The 24517-nt window shown below is 40.9% G+C and overlaps 1 protein-coding gene across 1 annotated transcript; it reads left to right on the forward strand.

Moving 5' to 3' along the window:
- The first annotated feature begins 423 nt into the window (after nucleotides 1–423).
- slc6a1b (solute carrier family 6 member 1b) lies at nucleotides 424–16162 on the forward strand. The gene is made up of 15 exons (XM_085456897.1): nucleotides 424–876; nucleotides 2116–2560; nucleotides 2844–2975; nucleotides 3132–3232; nucleotides 3663–3772; nucleotides 4185–4317; nucleotides 5094–5228; nucleotides 5861–5964; nucleotides 6526–6650; nucleotides 7289–7401; nucleotides 7631–7762; nucleotides 9687–9789; nucleotides 9980–10080; nucleotides 10451–10618; nucleotides 13549–16162. Exons 2-15 carry the CDS (start codon nucleotides 2314–2316, stop codon nucleotides 13660–13662), a joined length of 1818 nt encoding a protein of 605 aa, XP_085313023.1. The 5' UTR covers nucleotides 424–876; nucleotides 2116–2313; the 3' UTR covers nucleotides 13663–16162.
- The last annotated feature ends 8355 nt before the right edge of the window (nucleotides 16163–24517 follow it).

Below are 24517 nucleotides of genomic sequence, written 5' to 3' on the forward strand. Positions count from 1 at the left end.
CACATTTTTCAATTTATCTCACACACCCTGACTCCTTTTATTGGCTGGGACCCTCTTATCATGTTTTGCCAGCAGCTAAAGCAGCCATTGGCATCTTCCACTGTATCCTCTACTTTGGAGTAGTTGCATTTGATGCAGTATTAGACTACACTTATTTTTACCCCGAGTGTGGCCTTTTTGAACATTTTGTTTCTCATAGTTGTGCATGTGCGTTATTAATGCGTTTCGGTGTTCTAAATGGCAACTTGATGAAATCAAGTTAATTCAAGGGATGACTTTGGGAAAATAGAGGATTGCATAAAAGTGTTAAGTCTGTGTTATTCATCATCTGGACCTTGAGTGAGTCACAAAGGGAGAGAGGGGGAAGGGGGAGGTGGGAGAGAGAGAGAGAGAGAAAGAGAGAGAGAAGTTGCTGATGTTTAAAAAAACGGGAGAAAAAAAGCTGCAGGAGTAACGATATAAAACCTTGAGACAAGCGGATGCTCCTCTCTCAAACCCGCTGCCATCTCAGTGGTGGAAATGTTGGAGTTGGGGAGGGTCGACTTTGAGGTGACATTGACGCTATGTAGACGAAAGTGAGGATCCTGCGCTCCATGTTACGTCCCTGCTCGCTTCAACTGAGACGGCGGCAGCTCCTTTTCTCCGTCTTCTCTCCCCTCCTCTCTTTCAGCACCACTCCTTTAAGGACAGCACCTCGCTCTCAAAGACGCATTTGCCCACTATCCTCTCCCCTTTCGGATCATATATTCGCTCGCTGTCGCCGAATGCAAAGTTTTCACCGCGGTTTGACTCAGTGCAAGTGAAAGGAAGTTACTTTTTTCCAAAATCGGGATATTCCCCCCCGGAGAAAGAATCTGCAAAGTAGCGGACTGTATTGTAAGTATTCACTTGTACGGGGTGCAATTTACATAAATTCGAGAAAAGAAATGCATTTGTTACACGCGAGGACCATCAAGGAATTTGCCGTGTGCAGATGTGCTGAATTTGCGTAAGGATATGCAGCTGCGCGTGAGGTCGACGAAGACTTTTTACTTTTTTTTTAGTTTTCTTCAGGAGCCATTAGCATCTTCTTTGATCTTTCTGTTCTACAGCCACATTTCATGTATGTGAAATTTGAATCTGTGTTTTGTAGATTGTGTAATTTAAATACGCAGAAAATGCACAAGCAGTTCTTATCGCGATGTCTCTTAGATGCAAAATGTCACATTAACTTGGAATAGAAGTGGTGTATTTTTATTAGTAGACTGAAATATGAAAAAATAACACTCTAGCTTCCATCTGTAAATGCAACCCCGGTACCCCGCTTCTCTCAATTACGCACAAGGTAATAAGGGAGCACAGAGAGCGCACTCTCTGCTCACCATTTTAACGGTCGTTTATTTTGCATTTAAAAATGCTATTTAAAATACAAACAGATGACGTAGATCTTTTACGTTTATTTACTAATTTTTTTGCATTAACTGAAATAACTATTGCAAATTAGAACTCTATTCCATGGATATTTGATGTAGATCTATATTCAAATTGCAAATTCTGGTGAGTTATTAGCCTCTCCAGGTGATTCACTATCGAGTCTGATTTCTAAATGTGTTTAATTGCTTTTCTCTTGTAAGGGAGCAGTGAGAAGTGGGCCATTGAATTTAGAGCATAATGAATCAAGGACAAGAGCAGGCTCTAAATTTCTGCTAACATGGATTCACTCCAGGCAATTAAAAGTGATTCATATTGCATGAGAAGCTTTTATTTGATCCCGTGGGATTCACAGAACACGGGACAGACTTTTTTGTCACCCCTTAAGAAATGTCACGATATATATACATGTATAAAGAGAGAGAGCTAAATAGATATAATTTAATTCAATCTGTCATTTAACAGAATTTTTTTAGGAATATTTAATTCCTCTTTAAATGTTTTTTTATTTCACCCAAGGAGTTAACATCCACAGTAATTATCGCAAAATTAATCCCTCATTATTATTAGGACATTCGTTTTAAGGCTCTATGCATATATATTTTGAATAAGTATATTTGCATTCAAAGCAACTAACAATATCTAATTTAGGAATGTCACTTTTTCTGTGAAATTTATAACTATATTATTGTTTTTGTTTTTTAGGGTCACTGGATTGTTGCTAAGGTCCTCGCCTCGCCTTTTCTCCAAATCACTCGCTGTACCCCAGTTTTCGTTTTTTTCCCCCTCTCGGCTGTTGTCTGGGAACTGGAAGTACGGGACGGATAAACTGCTGTCTATCTGGACCAGTGCTGAAACCCCCTCTTCTCCACTGGTCAGGACTGTCCGACGCACACCTCGACCATGGCTACCAACGGGACCAAAGCCTCGGACGGACACGTCTTAACGGAGACGGTGAATGACGCGCCCACCACCACGCCAAACGACAAACCCAAAACCTTGGTGGTGAAAGTGCAGAAGACGAAAAAGGAGATACCCGAAAGAGAAACGTGGGGTGGGAAATTTGACTTTCTCCTCTCTTGTGTCGGATACGCAATCGGACTCGGAAATGTCTGGAGATTTCCTTACTTATGTGGAAAAAACGGTGGAGGTAATGAGGAATTCTTGGCAATTTTCAGATATCCACACACCAGAAGGAGCGCAAAGATCTCGACATTAAAACCTGACAGTTTGCCCAGGACTTCTTTATTTATAACAGATATAAACTGCATGTCCAGTATAACCGTGCGTAATTGCGCACAGACAAATAGCTGTGACGTGATCTGGGGCGCAGAAACAAAACACCCCTAATATGTTTTATTGGATTATGTTGAAAATTATTAGCATATCCTTTGTCGTCATTTACACACCTTTACTTCTCACCTTTCATTCAGGGGCCTTCTTGATTCCCTACTTTTTGACCCTCATATTTGCTGGTATGCCTCTGTTCTTTCTGGAGACGGCTCTTGGTCAGTACACTTCTATTGGAGGTCTTGGAGTGTGGAAGCTGGCTCCAATGTTCAAAGGTAAATTATATGTAAATTATATGTATTGTTAAGACTTGAAACTAAATTTTCTAAATAACTACTTTATTTAGGCATTCTAAGTGGACTTACATGTGTTCCTCATTTTGTTTTATTCAGCACAATTTGACATCACACCTTTATTTTCCATTGTTTCAGGTGTTGGCCTGGCTGCTGCTGTTCTGTCCTTTTGGCTCAATATCTATTACATTGTTATCATTTCCTGGGCTATTTACTATTTGTACAACTCCTTCAGTGCTGTGAGTATTTGAAATTTAAAGTCCTACATTTCTTAGCAAATGTAGTAACAGGGCACTAATTCTGAACCTTTAAGGGCCGAGATTTTCCAGATATAGCCCTGTCTGTATTGTTAGTACTATTACTTTCTAACCCTTTAATCATGAGGCAGGTGCTGTTTGCCAGTATCTCTTATATAAGGCCTCACAGCCCTTAACAGAGTATGACATTTATTACTTCCTTTCCCACATAATTAGTGCCTTACACAAGGTATTGATAAATGCATTTGGCGATGAAGCATTCACTGCTCTGAGAAAACCATGAAATCTCAGTGTCCCGAATGAGTATCGTGGTCTTGGCAGCTTGACAGCTAGAGAGAATAGGCAGTGGGAGAGTGCTCCAAATAAAAGAACCTGTGTGTGTCTGTTTGTGTGCGTTTTCCTTAAATTTCAGGATTTGCCGTGGCAGACTTGTGGAAATAGCTGGAACACAGAGCGCTGCTACACCAACTACAGCATCACAGACACCTCAAACCTCACCAGTGCCGTTGTAGAGTTCTGGGAGTAAGCTGGACATTTCAGTTAATGTTATTAATAGGTTTTAACTGCACAGTAAGGTTAGAGGTTCCCTTATGTGCATGATCATTACATCATGGGTCAGAGTTAGATATGGCCATTTGCATATGATGACTCAGTGGCCATATCCGTTAATAGCAATCTACCCAGAATATCAGCAGAGGAGGAAAATCTGTGCACAAATGGATAATGGATGAGAAAAATAACGTGTGCACAGAAGCACAACTTCCTTTCGCTATCATACCTTTAAGCTTTAAGGATGAGAAAAAAGCCATCAAAAGACTCTTTGTGAATATCCAGATGCATGTAGGCACATTTGTGTATGCTTCCATGCATGCTACATATGTGACATCAAGGATGCCCTTGTGTATTGTAGTAAGACCCCTTTACTTCCCTCCAGACGAAACATGCATCAGCTGACCGATGGCCTGGAGAAGCCTGGGGAGGTCAGGATCCCACTGGCTATCACACTCGCCATAGCATGGGTCCTTGTCTATTTCTGTATCTGGAAGGGAGTCAGCTGGACTGGCAAAGTAAGTAGGAGAAGAAGGTACAGACATCAGCATAAACAATGAAAAAGCCAAATATAGAACTGGAACAACAGAACTTTAGATTATTGTTGAAATAAAGGGAGTTACTCACTTATTTTAGAAATTTTGTGTAATTTCCTGTTAGTGTGGGAAAAGAGCTTCACTGGTACACTGTCACAAAAAAGTTAAAAATCATACAAAAAGATTATACATGGACACATAGGCTATCCCTTTGGAATATCCTTTTATTATAAAGTATGTTGTGTTATATAAGTACCAACATTTTGCACAATGGCAAACAGCCCGACAGAGTTTGCATCATCTGTACACTGAGCTAAAGTATGAGATTTCTATTTGCTGTTGCTTGATCTTTATTTTGATGTCTGTTTTTTTCAGTATGGCAAAAGGAGTTTCAACAATTTCCTAACTTTCACAACAAGATCCTCTGCTGATTCATTTTTATGCAGTAGATGTTATCTTGGCTGGCATGATTAGTGTTGACTTTGACAGCACAGTCTGAAATTAGTTCAGATAAGGAGGGAAATAGTGCGCCGGGAGTGTGCTGAACCCAGTCTTTCTGGGGTCACTGTGCCTCTGGGAGATGGTTGACTAGGGCACTAAGCTGCTCTGTGTGGATGGTGCCTCAGTAACACAATAAGTTGATGAGATTAAGAACTTGTCGGTTTTCAAACTGCGCTCTTGCCTCAAATATTCTCGGGAGATCTTAAAGATGGCTTAGAGAGATTATTTTGCAGTAATCATGATTTTGTGCCCCGTAGGTGGTGTACTTCTCTGCCACGTACCCTTACTTCATGTTGTTCATCCTGTTTTGCCGTGGTGTCTCTCTGCCCGGTGCCATGGATGGAATCCTCTTCTATATCACACCAGACTTCAACAAGCTTAAGGAGTCTGAGGTGAGCTCGCTGCTCTTTCTGATCACGAATACATGTAGATATTCTGCAGCAGCAACCAAAATTAAGGTTGCTGCAGAGTATAAGATGAGCCCCAACTTGATGTGTTTTGGTTTTTGGGGTAATGTTTCAGGGTTGTTGTTTTTTTTAACATTATGTAGGTCTCTGTACCTACATGAATGGATGGGAACTAATAAGTCAACAAGATTCCAGATACATTTTCAGTGATTGCAGAGCTCTAACGTGAATGTCTGTGAATGATGTTTATAACCATGATTGTTCATTGCAAGTACCATTATTAGCACAGTTCACAAATACTTTCTTTTACAGTATTGATTATGAGATAATGTGTTTATTTCTGTAAAGACTGAGAAGCTGAGGTCAGATCACGATTCAGTGATTTGACAGTTGATCAAATAGCATCAGGCACGACAAAACAATGCTGAGGCGTTACAGTGCAGAACAAACAGTTTCCCTCTTTCTAGCATTTATGCACATGCTTTCATCAGAGAAAAGAGTCCTGATAATCAGTAAATGAATATAATCCTGGCCGGTTTTTCAAACAAAAATCTTCTTTTAGCAGCAATTTTTGCACAAGCACACTTACTTGAACCTCTTTTCTGTCTGTGTGTCAGGTGTGGCTCGACGCTGCCACTCAGATCTTCTTTTCCTACGGGCTAGGATTAGGCTCTCTGATTGCTCTCGGCAGCTATAATCCCTTCACCAACAACGTATACAGGTAGGTGAATAAAATACTGTTTCTGTTTATTTACAGCTTGAATTAAATGCCTGTTAAAAAATTACCATCTAACACCACTCACTCATATCATTTATTTATTTATTTTTTATATGGAGACCGTGCAGATGTCTCTTCCTGGGATTATTTTTGGTTTCCGTGACAGCATAGTGTCTGCAGTTTGTTCTATTTTGGGACTATTTGAGCCCCCTGTTATATCAGTTGTTTCATTATTTTGGCTCCACATAGTGTTTTAGATTCAGGTACACACATTTGGTGACTGTCAAAGGCTGTCACCTTATAAAATAAACACTGGCCATCTGCCCATTTGTCTCTCTAGTCGTAAAACTGCTAGAACTCACTGCCGTTTTATAAAATCAGGACATTATCAATGTATTCAGCTGTTGTGCCACTGCCAGATGCAAAATGGCTTTCCACCTTTCCCTTTCCACCCCACCCCCCACCACTCCACTCCCACAAGCCTCGCCACAATGTGTGACGGGTTGATAAGGAATTGATATAGGCGTGACAATGGCTGCAGCGTGCTTTGTCTCTCCCCTACAGAGATTCTGTCATTGTCTGCTGCATCAACTCCTTTACCAGTATGTTCGCCGGCTTTGTCATCTTCTCCATCGTGGGATTTATGGCCAATGTGACAAAGAGACCCATCGCTGATGTGGCAGCCTCAGGTAATTGCAATCAATGTTGAAACTCAATAGTAATAACAGACACAGGCAAAAGATAATATGACTACAAATACGGTGCAAAAAGTCAGCCATTGCAGCTGCTATAATTTTGAAGGGACAAATGATTTTTTTTACACTGTTGGTCCAGATTGCTGGGATTATTAGAAGGGAAATACTTTGCAAAAACTCTCTGTACTCTCAGTCCTTTACAAATACTCAGCTTTGACATTCAGTGTACTTTTTTCTCTCAATGACACTTCGAGATCAACTTCTTTTTTTTGTTTCTTCTTTTATCAAGTTTTACACTTTCAGTACTGTCATATGAGCCCAGTTTAAATTTATTGTTTTGACTTCTTCAGTCAAAACCAGATACTTTTAGCTGCTCCCTTATTCACAAGGAGTCACCACAGTGGGTAGCTCCCCATGTTTGATTTGGAAGATCTTTACATCTGATGCCCTGCCTGATGCGACTCATATAGAGTAATCTCCCAGGACAGGAATCAGGAGCCTATCACTTGTTAGGCAATTGTGAAAGCCATTACACTATGGAGCCACTACGTCATAGCCAAATACCACATGTTTTATTTGTGTCCCACTGTCAAATACAAATCACATTATCTCTGATATTTATCTTTTATCAGGACCTGGCTTGGCTTTTTTGGCATATCCAGAGGCTGTCACCCAGCTCCCCATTTCCCCTCTCTGGGCAGTGTTGTTTTTCTCCATGCTCTTGATGCTGGGAATTGACAGTCAGGTAAAGATATTTCAAGAAAAAATGTCTCCTTTTACCAATATGAAATGCTTTCTAAAATACTTTTCTAACCTTCAAATAAAAATGATCTAATTTTTCAGTTTGATACTGCACTAATGTGCCAAAAAACTTACCATTGCTCTTTTGCTCAGATACTAAACCTTAGCAATGTTTTTATTGTGACAGAAATGTATTGTGTAACAGTTTCAACCTGATTCTGCAATATCTCCAGTTCTGCACTGTGGAAGGCTTCATCACTGCCCTGGTTGATGAATTCCCCCATGTCCTTCGAAAGCGTAGAGAGATCTTCATTGCAGTCGTCTGCCTTATTTCTTACATCATTGGCCTGTCCAACATCACACAGGTGAATATGAATGTGCACTAACTCTGAATGTGCAGGCATGTCAAACATAAGGGTTGTGGGCCAGAATCGGTCCTACAAAGCACCCCCCATGGCCATTCATGCTGCACCACTGTAATTAAGTAACAAATTATTAAATAACAGATTTTTTTTTTTTACTACTTACCCTGGAATGTCTGTATTTTACAGTAAGTCCAAAGTAAAAAAAAACAAAACAAAAACAACAACAACAACAGGTCATTTAATAGGACATTTTCTGTGAATTTACCTTCTGTTTTATATTTACATTAACAACAACCAGACATTAACCTGATCAATGTCTGCATTTGTTGGGTTCATCTTTACACTTTGTAAAACAGTCATAGGGTCTAATTCTTGAGACTAACATGCCAAACTGATTCACAATATTTAGTATTTACTCGAGTACAAAAAGAGATCCCCCAACATCTACTAGCAAGATTCCCATGTGGTGTGATCTGGTCATTAAGGGCTCTGATTTGCATATCATATCAACATATCCTTGAGAAATGATAAAATGGCTTTAGTCTAGTACACGTTCTCTTCAATTTCTAAATATTCATTGAAACTGCTGCGCATATTCAAGGAGGAGGAACCCCAGCGCTTTGTTAATCACATCATAAGGTCACAAACAATTTATTAAAGTAACCTGACTGTCCGAGGAGGCGAATATCCCAACGTTTTCTCGACACATTCATTCTCCTTAGTGAATGAGCCTTTGTAGACAATTCATAAGCTTCTAACATGTCACCTTTACACTCGGACTGTCTACTGATTTCATTTTCGGGGCACATTTATCCTCCCCCAAAGGAAAACAGCCCTTTGTTTCTCCTGACCCCACATTCGCTGCTATTTCTGTACTCTCAGGACAGCCATACTTTGCAAATGTGATTCAAAAGCTTCAGTTGTTCCAAAATCACTAGTATATTTTATTATTTCCTCAATAATTTTAAGTCTTAGCATTTCAGTATTAGTCACAGCTCATTTATGAGTGAATGACCTCTGTGTACAAGACAAATTTTCCTGGGGCTTATGCACAGTGCGCTATTTTAATCCCATTTTAATCTACAAGAGCTGTTTTAACCCAATTATGACTGTAATTAAAATAGGTGTTTTAGTCTGTTGAAGAGAAATGTCATTGTACTTAATCATTTGTCTTTTCTACTATGCTGGATTTCAGATTTGAGTAATAAAATGACATTTGAGGGCTTAACACAGTTCTATAAACTATTGTTTACACATAAATATTTAGCTATCAAAGTTTATTTGAATATATTGGAATTCCAAACTCTGCTTCTTCAATTGACACACTCTGAGTCATTTCCCTCAGGTAACATTATGCTAAAAACACTTCAAAGATTTGCATCAAACAAATGCAAGACAAAGAAAATGATAAGCAAGAAAAAAAAAAACAACGTGTCAGTAATATGCAATAAAAGCTTCTGCATCTCTTGAGCTATGACAATTCAAGAGCCTGCGCTGTTCCTCTATTCCAGTCACATTGGATTTCCATCATGCTACATGCACAGCACGTTATTTTATGGCAGTTATCCTAATCACTGTTCCAGGCAGTATGATGTATATCAAGCTTCAAAATGTAGAAGTGGACAAACTCCAAGAAGTCCTCTTGAGCTGGTCCCTAGAATGACTTGATAGCTGCAAGGCACTAAATGCTGGCACTGTAGAAATTTGAGCCATATTGGTACTGCGTGCACTGCACAGTAGGAGAAACACAGCTTTTCACAAAGAATCCATTTAGAGTTCTGAGTTCATCAGTTGGATGTTTAACCATTTATTCTCACTCTTGATGTTACTTCACTGCACTAGTTTAATACTCTCCCGCACATGCCTGTAAGTGCTTTTTCCATTACTTCTCCTTTCTCATCATGTTCTTTGCCTCTGTTTTCAGGGTGGACTGTACGTGTTTAAACTGTTTGATTACTATTCAGCTAGTGGGATGTCCCTACTCTTCTTGGTCTTCTTCGAATGTATCTCAATCTCATGGTTCTATGGTGAGCCAAACAAAAAGGGTTTTTTTTCCTCCATCTTAGAACAGTAAGTGTTTTCTGTCTTTTAGCTGCCAATTTGGTGTCGCTACAATGCCAAGCTTTGACATCTAAGACTCAGATGGGAAACATATAAATCCACAGTGACATAATGATAAAAACAGCACTGATAATGTTTTTGGTTTTTTTGTTCCAGGTGTGAACAAATTCTATGACAACATTGAAGAAATGATTGGCTACAGACCATGTCTCTGGTGGAAGGCCTGCTGGGTTGTCTTTACTCCACTCGTTGTGGCTGTAAGTGCGGCAAGCACAAACATAACACAAAAGAAAAATAGTACTCCACTGTGGTCAGTATTTTATTTGAAGGCACTCTGTATATTGCAAATGACTTGAACCATACATTTAAGAAAAAGTGTGCCATTGTTTGATGATTGCTTCTCTCTCTGGCTGGAGTCTATTTCTTTTCACTGACACTTGATTTAATGCTTGTGTTAACTTGCATTTAAGCACCATCATCCAATAGTGTGTCCCAACCACATCTGTATAAGACAATATAGGAAATAGTACAATTTGCAAAACTCTTATCTTAGCTTAAACATTATGCAGTTTGGTAGCATATTTGTAAGCATAATTAGATCTTTTCTCTTGTTCCTCTTGCGTACAGGGAGTCTTCTTGTTTAGTGCAGTACAGATGGTTCCTCTTACTATGGGCGACTATGTGTTCCCTGCCTGGGGTCAGGGGGTCGGCTGGTGCATGGCCCTCTCCTCCATGATTCTCATCCCTGGCTACATGGGCTACATGTTCCTCACACTCAAAGGCACATACAAAGAGGTAAGACAAATATATTAATGCTTGACTTTTTTAATTGTATTTCACAAATTGTTATAATTGCCTGCTTTACACTACAAAAATTAATATCCTTTTCTTGTTAAGAAAGGAAGTGGGATGTTATTCTTTTTAAAGCTATGGTATAAATGCCAAGAGTGTACGGCTGACAAGTAGCTAAAGATAAACCAGCGTATAATGCATCACTATACCCACCTCTGAGCTTTTCACACATCTAGTAGCTTTACCCTGGACTCTGCAGCTGAATAAGCCACACTGAGTGTTTCAAGTGGATTACTTCTTATGCATGATTTTTTTGCACAAGCCAAACTGATATTAGCTCATACAGGATGTAAGGCGATCCTATATGCAGATAAAGAAAAATACAAGCCCAAAGGATTTAGTGAAAGATCCATTTACACCATGTACAGAAGTTTAGATAAATATTTAGGTCACCACAAATGCAGCCCGCTTTACCAGAATATACTAACCCATGAGCTTTATTACCTTTACTTTTTATTATTTTCATAATGGGCAGCTTTGAAAGTACTATGAAAGGATTATAATTAAGGGCCAAACAGAGAACCTGTGCAGGCACCAGCAGTCTTCTATTCTCCTTCTTCTTCTTTGTCCACTGGCAGTTCCCTGATTCTTTTTACCGAGTTTAATGGCTTTGCCACGAGTGCTCTAGGGCCACCAATGGTTCAGATTTAGCGGTATGTTTAGGCACATAACTTTTAAAAAACACAAATGAGGCAAATTAGCTACTCGTGGATTCCAAAGAATCTTAATATCACCATAACTTTGGGACATCTCATGAGTACATATTCTAGCATAAGGATGTTTATTCTCAGTGCATTCTTGTTCTCCTTTCCTAAGTCCTTGTGAATTCTGATTCTGAAATGTGATTAGGTAAAAGAGATAGGATGTACTTTTGAAACACAGCCAGCAATGCAGCAATCACATTAAATTGTCAGTATATTACGCCTCGGGAGTGAGAACGGGCTGCATCTGACCAGTAGACGGTCGTACAATAATAGTAAAAACAGAAAAACATAATCAGAGTCAACCAATAGGCACAGAGGGCTTCTATTTCAGCCTATGCTTGCTCTGTTGTCCATTCATCAGGTCTGGCTGCACAAACTAGGCTCAAGGACTCAAATGGAGTTCACACAATACAAAGCATCAGACAAGTGGGTTGATTGTCACAGAACTGCTGCTGAGTTTTCCTTATGCCCAAGAAGGTCTCCTAGTGCCTCATTTCAGTGAATAAAAGAACAAGACATTCAGACAAAATTGGCATCTGCTGGGAATTTGCATGTGTGACCATCAATATTGCTAAAAGCTATGTCAACGCCTATAAGAAGGTACAAACTTGCAGTTTCTAGTGTAAAGCTATAGAACTGATCAGTTCTATAGCTTTAGTAGTGTTTTGTTTTTGTATGATGTTGGACGAAAGAGATATAGGACATAAACAAGAATTTTTGTGTGGTGTCTCTGGAAGGCCCCAAAGCCAGGATATGTCTCCTTTTCAACCTAATTGATGCAACCACCATGAGTGATTTCATTGAAAGGTTTAAAATAAATACAGGCTACATTTTTTTCTGATGTCTACAAATATTGTCAGAGGTGATCTTCAAAACAACCCTCTCTAAAGTTATCACATGGATTTTGACTTTTCTATCCATTTGCCCCTTACGGACAATTGATATAAAAAAGGAAATCATACTGTAGCACAGCATCTCTTTCATAAATTAACATCAGTCTTGGTGTACACACTATGCACTTTTTTCTGAGTCCCTAGAAGCCATGCAAATGGTAAAAAGAGGTTTTATTTTCAATCAGTGCTAACAGATACACCTTTAACATAATCAGATCAAACTGACATTGTGACTGTACCCTGCTGAACTTCTTGGCCCCCTTGTTGCCGCTTGCAGCTATGTTTTGTAATTAATTTTGTAATTTAGAAGCCAAAAGATGCTCCACACTGAAAGGGAAAAGGATGAGCATAGCGAGTGTGACTTTGCTCCATGCATTAAAACTGTACAGCACCACTGTAATTCAATGGTTTTATAATAAGTAAAACACACTAGCATCCTGGGCAAAGTAGTAAATTGTCATGAAGCGTAGAGCGGTGATAAAAGGATTAGTGAAATAGATTTTTAATTAGTTTTGTTAAATAATTTCTGATAGCTGTGTGCTGTAACAGTGACAATGACATACAACAGCCATGAAGTCCTTGGTAAATGACGTTTATACGCAGGGCAGTGCCACGCTGCATTTTTATTGACCTGATGTTACTAATCACTGTAAGAGAATACCTTTTCTGGTATACCATTTACATTAACAACTTCTTGATTTGCAGTCATCCACAGTGAGCCGAATAAGCAGGCTTACAGATAGTCTCTTAGTCTCCTCTGACAGATATAGCTTTATAGTCACCACTGACAGAATAAATGGGCGATAATTGCAGACAGTGGAACAGAGGCTATCAGAGGCGATGTGCAGGCGTCAGATCCTGCAGTAACAGCTGATGGCTGATTGTCTAATTGTAGCAATCAGCAAGTTGATTAGTGCTCTGCACCCAGGCGAACACTTAGTTTCACAAACACTCCATAAAAATGTTGACTGCATAGCCCTGTTCTGACGCTGCATAGCTGAGAGCATTTTTTAAAGATTTAGTAAGTTTAGTAAGTTTGGCCCATGGAAGTTTGTTGGTGTCATTAGTAGGTTTCACTCTCTAAAGGTATATTAATTCATATAACTTTATCTCAGGTTGGAAAGCATCCAGTAGAAGAATGTTTACATTCAAAGCCTAAGGTCATTTATCCCTTAAGCTCACAGCTGCATAGCTCGTGTGGTTTGTTACAGCCTTTGGATTTGAACACTGACTTCTCAGCTCACGATATTAACTGTGGTACTGATCTTCTTCTCAGCGTCTGCGGATGATGATCAAGCCTTTGGTACTGGTGAAGGCTCAGGAAAATGGTCCAGACCAGCAGACAGAAAACCAGAATCAGAACCCTGCTACTGAGGAAGCCTACATCTAAAAAGGTCTGATCTCTGTCTCAACAGCCAGACTGGCACTCCACAATAGAAGAAACGTAATCAAGGTTGGGAACAACCACTAGACTTTTATGTCTGCTTTTATTCACCTACCTCCTGGGGACATGTGAAACCAACCTGATTACACAGTTATTTTTAGGGGGTTTTCTGTATGTTTATTTGTAAAATACAAAGTTATAAAACTTATGATGACAAGCAAATTATCCAGCAAAGTTATTGTGATATTATGAATTTCATTATGCAAAAAAGTTAGCCTTTTTAGAAAAGGAAATGTGACTTAGTAAAATACTGTATATTGAATATATATAATTAAAATTTGGAGGCCCATGTTGATTCAGTAGTAATGTGCTTTGAGTAATCTACTAAACTCCAACTATTGTACAAAAGGGTTTATCGGTAAAATGCATTTTGCATGTCCATGAAATAAATACATCAAAATAAATGCCGTGTAGTAGATGAAAACACAATTTGAAAGTTAGCAAAGTGGAAATGGAATATTGAGCAATTTAAGGCAAAGACAATGTGGGAACATGCAACAGGTAAGGCCAAATTTGCTTTTATTTTTAAAACAAATTTAACTAGACTATCAATCCCCTGCAAATCCTGCACTTCACCTGAAATGTTTACTACCCGTGTCTGGGGATACAACTGAAAAGCACAAGTACAGTATGGAATTTCTAAGTGTCCAATTTATTTTTGGCATGAGTGAAAACTGTGACCACAGCAAAAATAACATATATAATACATAGCAAGAGACTGTTATAATTGTTTCTTTGTTTTCTAAAGAACAATAACTTTGTATGTTGTCCAAATCTTTTTTGTAGAACAAGTTTTAGGTTATTTTCTATGTGTGTGAGTGAGAAGGACCAAATTAATGCTCTGAGACTGCTGACCCACTGAGCATTTACGGATTAAATAAAGAGTCTAATTAAAGTAATTATTCGAGAATCCCCTTTTGACTCGGTATAGAGCAGCAGGGTAGTGAAAAGAGCAGTCGCCCACAAGCACAGTTTGAATCTGTAAACTAGTACCTCTAAAAATAAAGGCGTAGCCATTACAAAACTCCTACATGTGCACTTCTTCTGGAGAGTAAACATTTGGAAAATGGTGACTTTTCTTCAACTGACACCAATTAAGTAGAAGGAAAAGTGTTACACTGAAATAAAACAATACTAATTCAGAGTTTAAACTGTGAGAGCTAATAGGCTGCAGTGTAGCGTGCGAGATGATTTCTATCATTACTACCATTATTCTGTCTGGAATCGTTTACTTGTGTATCTATTTAGTAACCCACTTCTCAGGAACAAAGGTGGAAGTGACCAAATTCTCTCAGATACTACCACGATACACTGAAACAATGAATGCTGTATTAAACGACAACAAGTGTGAAAATGGTCATTTTTTTCCCATAAATTCAACATGCTACCTGAAGCAGCAACAAAACATAAAGTCGCAAACCAGAATGAAGACTTCACACACATATATATATATATATATATCTACTTGGGTACATTCAAAAGCTGATCCAAATTCCTGCCTCTTTTCTGTGTGCCATCTGCTCTGCTAGCATATTTTCTTTCACTGTGTATAAGCTGTCATGGCCTTCACAGATGTTGGTAGAAGCCATAAGTTGTTCCTATTCTGTCTTATATTTCCAATACAAGAAATGGGCAGATAAACTTTGGCACAGACACAGAACAAAACTGGCTGAAGTACTGTTAACAGGACATAGCCAGATGCTTTATAGGCCAACACCACCGAAAACTACTCCTTTTCATAGGGTGAATAAAAACCTATTATAACATATCAAGTTGCTCGGCAATATAATAGCATATGAGTAGATCCTGACTTTGTGACAGACCGCAGATATCGCTGTATTACAAGAAGAAGGATCAAGAGAATTTGCTTCTGTGGCAGCTATGCGACAGGAATCAGGTTGAACCAGTCCCATCTTTTCTTTTATTTATGTTTTTTTTTTCAAAGATGTGTTTAAATGTGCAATGACTAAAGGGTTCCGTGAATTTTGTATAAAGTTACCATATTGCAGTTTTCTCTCTTGAATGATGTTGTAAACTGGACTGTGTAATACATGTATCTGTGAATGTCCGTACAACCTGGATTTTTTTTCCTTTCGTCTAAATGTTGAACAGAAAAAAATGATATCATTTGCTGTTTTCTGCAATAATACTGTCTCAGAAACTAAAGCACATATCTCTCAACTGTAAAAAAACAAAAAAACAAAAAACTATGAAGATAACAGCAGAATAGATTAATAATAAAGAAGATTATAATAATGATAATAACAATAATGTAATAGAAATGTCTAGTCAGAGAATATTGTTTTGTATATTTCTAGCTGTTTCATGGGCCTAATGTAAAATATTATATGTAAAAAATATAATAAATGTCTAGATGGTGTTATATGAAAAAGCATGATTGCAATATATGTTATCTGCAAAATAAATAAAGTTCTATAGATTATAATCCCTGTGTTATGTGTTCATTCCATTTAAAGGGTAGGTGAATAAAAGTCCACTCCATTTTAAATGCTTTCATTTTCTAAAATTATTTATTTATTGTGGAACTATGCAGGTGGTTAATTGTGGAACAAATTGTTTTATGAAGAACATTTTACCCTTAGAAAAAACTTATTTTCTGTTTCTATAAAGAAAGATGTTATTGCACATTACTGACCTGTTCAGTACTATGGTAGTTTTTTGCACGAGTTGGTGAATATGCAATCAGCTCTGTCACTACAAGAGATGTTTGCTGTAAACATAACTGATAGTTTCTGACAAAATGGTTCATGCCGCAGTAACATTCTTGTGACACCTGCACTGAAGGCTGGGCCAGCACAGACACTACAGCTATTTTGGCTAAAAGCCAATTCCTCCAAGCCACAATGCACAATACATTAACCTACATTCATTTCAGTCCAAATAATCATCAAATAACCAAAATATGCACATAGAGAAGGAAGCGTGGGAAGAGGACACATTGTAATTTAACGGAATTTATGACTAGGGAAGACCAATAAGATTGGAACAAAATATGTGACAAAGTGATATTTAAATAATAAATGTAACCTTCAAAAATGTGGGGGTTTTTAAAATCACATTTCCTTTTTTATTCTGAAACTGTAAAAGCGTATTGTCAAGAATTAGATGTAATGAAACAGATGTAAATGTCAGTAGTTTAGAGTCACTATTTAGCATCAAGGCTATGGACTTGTCACTCTATAAAAGAGCACACCAAGCTCAATATGGCAAAGTCTGGGAGTAGCACTTCCACAGGAAGCCAGTGTGCTTTTAACTGCTTGTCTGATAATGAGATTTAATCTCCCTTTCCAGCCAAATAATTGCAGCAAGCTCCAACACAGAAAATCCCATCATGGCCCAATTTTTGCAGCAATTGACGAAGTGAGGATAGGTAAGTAAGTAAAGCATTGTTTCAGTTTCTAGCTAAAATCCAGTTCATGTCTTGTGAAACTACACAAAATTCAAATTAAAAAAATCATTGGAGCCTGAATCTCCTTAACCAAAAAAGACATGATATGGAAGTTACTCTGTTCTGTACAGCCACTGTTTGCCCTTACAGCGGCACCATATAGTGATTGCAATAGCAGAGATTTCATGCCAGCCGTGCAGAAGAAGGCATGGGAAATCAAGACACAAGACAGAGTAGTGAGGGTACATTGGATATATAATGCAGCAAACTGTGTTTGTCATGTGAGCATGGCAGCAAATGCCATTCATCATCCTAAACTAGTCACAGGCTTTTGGTCAGCTTAAGTACATGGGATAGAATATAATGTGAATGCAGAATATGTAAAGCATTTATTGTCATTGTGTTGGTGGTGACATCATCACTTCTTGCAACATTTTTAAGTAATGTTCCTTCAGTTTGTGTTAGGCTTGCAGCCAATGCCAGATGTGAAACCATTTACAGTATATGTGCTTGCAGCTCAGCCATTTTAGCTATTTCCTTAGCTAGTATAGTGCAAACACACACCACTATTGGTGGTTAAACACTAGTCACAGTATTACTGTTTCCTTCTGAGAACCAAGTCTAACCCCGGGGTTTGGGATTTGAAAAAGCAACCCTACATATTTGTTTAATATGTGCACTGAAGAACATATCCTGGTCAAAAATGACTCCAAGGTTCCTCACAGTGTTACTGGAGGCCAAGGAAATGCCATCCAGAGTAAGAATCTGGTTAGATACCATATTTCTAAGATTTTCAGGGCCCGAGTACAATAACCTCAGTTTTATCTGAATTAAGAATCAGAAAGTTAGCGGCCATTCAGGTCTTTATGTCTTTAAGACATTCCTGCAGTTTAACTAATTGGTGTGTGTTATCTGGCTTCATGGACAGATAGAGTTGGGTATCATCGGCATTGCAGTGAACATGTATACTATGTCTTCTGATGATACAGCCTCAGGGAAGCATGTATAAAGTAAACAGAATTGGTCCTAGCACTGAACCCTGTCGAACTCCATAATTGACCTCAGTGTATGAAGAAGACTCTCCATTTACATGAACAAATTGGAGTCTATTAGATAGATATGATAGAAACCACTGCAGCACAGTACCTGTAATACCTACAGAATGTTCTAATTGCTCTAACTGGATTGTAAATACTCAGCTATTAACCTAACATGAATGTCTGCAGGAAATCTGAGCACCAACGAGCACGCAAACATCTGACAGAATCCCCACAGCCAAACCTAAAATGTTTTTGCTAACCACTGTAATAATTTGCTGCCCAACAAATACAAATATTATAAAAACTGTAACATTTTCTCTGGGCACTCCAGCTTACTCCCACTGACTGAAGAAAACTGGTGATTCTAAATTGGCTGGGATAGTTGTGGGATCCCCCCACAACCCAAATTACAAACACGGTAGAAATTGCATGGATGGTGCCTCAACATAGGAAATAGGTTTATCCATCCGGATGTCTGACCGGCCTGAATATGACAGCCAAGGCTTTTTTTCCTCCCTATCTGGAACCAATACCACCGTACTGGCGTTCCCTACCACCGTCACCAATACCACCGTACTGGCGTTCCCTACCACCGTCACCGGATCTGCGGAAGCGACGCAGGAGACGGGGTAACCGTGGAGGTCGTCTTGTGAAGCTGAAATCCTGGATTTCTCATTTTCCCCATGAGCTCCGCTGCATCCGCCGCTTTTGTCCGCAACTATTGGTGCCATTGCGTGCCTTGGATCCGGTGGACTCCTGGCTGGTTCCTGTTGTTGGGTCTTTCGAAAATGGTCCAGCAAAACTCTCTCCTCTACGGCATATGCGCTGGCGCGGAGTTGACAAGAAAAATCTTCGACCGGTGGATCTGGTTGCTAATACCTCGGAAGTTTTGGACCCAGTCCCTCTCAGGCTGGGTCTAATAAATACCAGGTCGGTGGTCAACAAGACCTTCATATTGAAGGATTTTTTTCTCTCTCGTGTTCTGGATTTACTCTTCTTGACTGAAACCTGGATTTCTCCCGGTGAGTTAAGCGCTTTCATTGAACTAGTACCCGCTGACTGTACCTTTTTTAATGTTCCGAGAGCTTCTGGTCGCGGAGGAGGGCTTGCTGTTGTTTTTAAGGCTCACTTGGACTTGAAGCAGCTTTTCCCTTCGTCTCGCTACACCAGCTTTGAACTCTGTTTATGCAAACTGGGCCACTCGCCTTCGTTGTTATGTGCGATTGTTTATCGCCCGCCGAAATATAACAAGGTGTTCTTATCAGAGTTCTCCGAGTTTCTTGCTGATTGTGCATCACGATATGACCAGATCCTCCTGCTTGGTGATTTTAATATTCACGTTTGCTGTCCGGGGAAGCCCCTGGCCAAGGACTTTCTGGACTTAGTGAACTCTTTTAATTTTGTCCAATTTGTTAGTGGTGGCACTCAAGAACGTGGTCACACACTGGACTTAGTTTTATCTCATGGTTTATCTGTTTGCAATGTACGGGTTGAAGATGCAGTATTTTCTGATCATATGCCTATCTTATTTGATATTGCTCCTTCTAACGCTTTTGCAAATCAGGCTGCACCTGCTCGATGTTATCGTGCCTTTGGCTCTGATTCTGCCGAACGGTTTTCTATACTGTTTGACAAATTTATGTCTTATGCCCCTGAGTTGCCCACTGCAGATGACCTACTTTTGTATTTTGACTTTGCTTGTAAATCTGTGCTTGATGTTGTTGCCCCTTTGAGAGTAAGAAAATGTAAATCTAAGACTAATCCTTGGTTAACAGATCATACCCGAGCTATTAGAAGACAATGTAGGAAATGTGAAAGACAGTGGAAAAAAGACAGATTGCATGTCTCCCTGGAAGCCCTAAAGATTAGTTGGAAAACTTATCAGAGGGCAGTTAAGGCCGATAAACACTCCTACTTTTCTCAACTTATTTCGGCCAACTCTCATAACCCTCGTGTTTTATACGATTAATTCTGTACTTAACTTGGAGGGTTACAACCTTTTGCCGTCCTCTGAGGCTATGTGCAATAAGTTTATCACCTTTTTTGTGGACAAGATTGCTAGCCTGAGGCCTCTGATTCCACCTATTGTTGATCCGGCCATGCATGCTCCTTGCTCAAGCTTATTCCCTGCTTTTGCACCGATTTCTCTGCGTGACTTAGAGGAGTTGGTGCTACATGCTAAGCCCTGTGGCTCCCCAAATGATGTTGTTACTCCCCGCTTTCTCCAAAAAGTATTTCCCATCCTTGGACCTTATATCCTGAAAATTATCAATACTAGTCTGTTAACCGGTCAAGTTCCTAGTGGGTTTAAACATGCAGTCATACACCCCTTACTTAAGAAACCTGGCCTTGATAGTTCTACTATGTCAAATTTTAGACCTATCTCCAAACTTCCCTTTTTAAGCAAGATCTTGGAGAGGATTGTACATACCCAACTGTTGGATTATTTGAGCGACTCGCAATTGTCTGAAATTTTCCAATCTGGTTTTAAGCCCTTTCACAGTACAGCCAACTGTGAAAGGGCTGGCCGCTTCCTCTGTGGCCCCTCTGCTTTGGGGTGTGCCCCAGGGATCTATCCTTGGGCCATTACTTTTCTCGCTGTATTTACTCCCCCTTGGTGCGATTTTTCGTAAACACGGAGTGTCATTTCATTTGTATGCCGATGACTGTCAGCTTTACTTACCTTTTAGTCATTTGGATACCTCCCCATGTCAATCACTGCTTGACTGTCTTAGCGATATTAAATTATGGATGGCAAATAATTTTTTGAATTTTAATGGTCGCAAAACGGAAGCAATTTTATATGGCCCGCATCGTTCTACTGATTCTCCAGATGTTGATTTTGGTGATTTGACCTCTCATCTGAAAAGTTCAGTCACTAATCTTGGTGTTAAACTTGATTCTGCGCTTACTTTTGAAGGTCATGTAAGTGGGGTGGTAAAATCAGCTTTTTATCACCTCAGACGCCTGTCGAAGGTTAAGCCTTTCCTTTCCAAACCCAATTTGGAAACTCTTATTCATGCTTTTATCACCTCACGTCTGGACTATTGTAATTCCCTTTTAATAGGGGTCGGGTCGGGCACCTTGTCACGCCTGCAGTTAGTGCAAAACGCGGCGGCGCGATTTTTAACCGGTAGTAGGAAATTCGATCACATCACTCCGGTTCTGGCTTCCTTGCATTGGCTTCCCATTGATTTTAGGGTTCGTTTTAAGGTCCTTTTATTGGTTTTTAAATCTTTAAATGGTCTGGCTCCTGTGTACTTATCTGACTTGCTGAAGCCACATGTTCCTCCTCGCTCGCTCCGTTCAGCTGAGCAGCTGCTGCTGTCGGTCCCTAAGTCGCGGCTGAAATGCAGAGGAGACCGTGCCTTTTCAATTGCGTCTCCGATGCTCTGGAATAACCTTCCCCTCCAAATTAGACAAGCGTTATCAGTGCAGGTCTTTAAGTCCAGATTGAAAACCTATTTTTATTCCCTGGCTTTTAACTCTGTAGGAAACTGACACCTTCTTATTTATTTTATTGTTTGTAATGATTTTATGGTATTTTTAATTTGGTTGTTGTTTTGATCTGTGTTGTTCAGCACTTTGGTCTGCCTGGTGTGTTCTTAAAGTGCTATACAAATAAACGATGATGATGATGATGATGATGTCAGCTGCTGGTGTTGGTCCACTGTGTTTTATCAAGGGCAGGGTCCATGCAGCTAGCTATCAGGAGATTTTGGAGCACTTCATGCTTCCATCTGCTGAAAAGCTTTATGGAGATGAAGATTTCATTTTTCAGCACGACCTGGCACCTGCTCACAGTGCCAAAACCACTGGTAAATGGTTTACTGAGCATGGTATTACTGTGCTCAATTGGCCTGCCAACTCTCCTGACCTGAACCCCATAGAGAATCTGTGGGATATTGTGAAGAGAAAGTTGAGAGACACAAGACCCAACACTCTGGATGAGCTCAAGGCCGCTATCGAAGCATCCTGGGCCTCCATAACACCTCAGCAGTGCCTGTCATGGTCCTGGGTCGTTGACCCAGTGTTTTGTCCCTGCCAGAGGCCTGCGCGCCTGCTGGTTCTGCCCTGTATGTGCCAGAGGCCCCTGTGCTTGCTGGTTCTGTTTTGTCCCTGCCAGAGGCCCACGCGCCTGCTGGTTCTTTCCTGTGTGTGCCAGAGGCCCCCGTGCCTGCTGGTTCTGCCCTGTGTTTGCCAGGGGCCCCGGTGCCCACTGGGGGGCCCGAGGAGCCCGTCCAGCCACCAGCTGCTCCACCACCAGCATCATCCTCCTCCTCGCCTGCCGCAGCAGCAGCTTCATCATCTTCATCCTTGCCTGCCGCAGCAGCTTCATCATCCTCATCATCGCCTGCCGCAGCAGCTTCATCATCCTCATCATCGCCTGCAGCAGCAGCTTCATCATCCTCATCATCGCATGCAGCAGCAGCTTCATCATCCTCATCATCGCCTGCAGCAGCAGCATCCACTTCGCCTGACCTGGCCTCTGCTTCAGCTTCGCCTCGCCCGGCCTCTGCATTGGCTTCAGCTTCGCCTTCACCTGGTCCAGCTTCAGCTTCAGCTACGCCGTCACCTGCGGCGCCACCACCTGCGGCCTCCACGCCGTCACCTGAGGCGCCACCGTCTCTGGCTTCCATCCCGTCGCCTGCAGCGCCATTCTTGTCTGGTCCACCCTCAGAGTCTTCATCCTCGTCTGGTCCACCCTCAGAGTCTTCATCCTCGTCTGGTCCACCCTCAGAGTCTTCATCCTTGTCTGGTCCACCCTCAAAGTCTTCATCCTCGTCTGGTCCACCCTCAGAGTCTTCATCCTCGTCTGGTCCACCCTCAGAGTCTTCATCCTCGTCTGGTCCAGCCTCGTCATCCTCGTCTGGTCCTGCCTCGGCTTCTGCCTCGCCTGGTCCGGCCTCTGCCTCGGCTTCTGCCTCGCCTGGTGCTGCGGGGGCCACGCTGCCTTCAGGTCCCCAACTGCCGCCTCAGCATCGCCGGCCACATTCTAGGCCGCTGGCTGGTCATCATCGCCTTTTGCGCGGTCGGCCTCCAGACCTGTTTCGCCCTCGTCACTGCCGTTGCCCTCTGTGGTATATTGTAATAAGCAGCAGCTATTACTACCTCCCACCAGTAGGTGGTACGGTGTTATTGTATGTGTTCTGAGCTTATGGAGTAAAAGTCCGGACCTCCACCATAGCCTCGTCTCAGTCCTCTGTGCTTGGTCTAAAGTTATTGTTGACCACAACCCACGCTACACGGGCAGTTGGAGCAACACTGCATAAAGTTACAACATGGTGTCAGAAGTCGGCAAGACCGTGTGAACAGGGACCGCGACGTGAGTAAGCTAGCCGTAGATTAGCTAACAGTAGCCATTGCTAACGGCATGGAGCAATTCAAGCCACCATCACCGCTACTGCTCACAGGCAATTTATCTGAGACCTGGCGCAGATGGGAACAAAGATTCGGACTGTATATGACTGCTACGGTTGCGTTGGAGAAGGATGAAAAGGTTAAAATAGCCATTCTTCTCCACACTATCGGCGAAGAAGCGCTTGAAGTGTACAACACGCTCACAGTGACCCCGACCGGAGACGCACTGACAATGGCGGACATTTTGAAAATGTTTAAGGAATACTGTAGTCCACGAAAGAACGTTGTTTTTGAACGCCACAAGTTCTGGTCATACCCAATGTCGGCGGATATAACAGTGGACAGATATGTCACGGAACTCCGTCAGAGAAGTAAAAGTTGTGAATTTGGGATCAATGAGGACGACATGATCAGGGATAAATTGGTGTTCAGCATAAGTGACGCAAGACTAAAAGAGAGATTGCTTCGTGACAACGACCTCACACTGCGCAAGACGATAGAAATATGCAGATCAGCAGAAGTGGCCAAGTCACAGATTCAGGCCATGCAGTCAATAACTGCAGCCCAAGACACGTCAGTGGACGCATTAAGAAAAATGCCAGGATACATTAAATCAGGACACAGTAAAAACAAACTGAGCAACGACAAACAAACAGTTTGTCACAAATGCGGCAACAAACACGCATTCCGACAGTGTCCAGCCTATGGGGCAACATGTCACAAGTGTGGGAAAAATAACCACTTCTCAAAAGTGTGCAGAGCTAGCGCAGAGAAGAGTAGACACTTCAAGAAAACAAAAACTATTAACAACATTGAAACTGATGGCGATTCACTATACATCGGCATGGTATCCAGCGACAAGCACAAGACTGGCAAATGGCATGAAAGTGTGACAATCGGAGACGTACCACTCACCTTCAAGCTAGACACAGGTGCGGACGCAAATGTGCTCCCCAGATCAGTTTATGACGAGTTACCAGATATGCCTCGG

Source organism: Copadichromis virginalis, linkage group LG5, assembly GCF_057382275.1.
Source record: "Copadichromis virginalis isolate Kocher_CV1m ecotype Utaka linkage group LG5, C_Virginalis_male_GT1.1, whole genome shotgun sequence".
NCBI classification, from domain to species: domain Eukaryota; kingdom Metazoa; phylum Chordata; class Actinopteri; order Cichliformes; family Cichlidae; genus Copadichromis; species Copadichromis virginalis.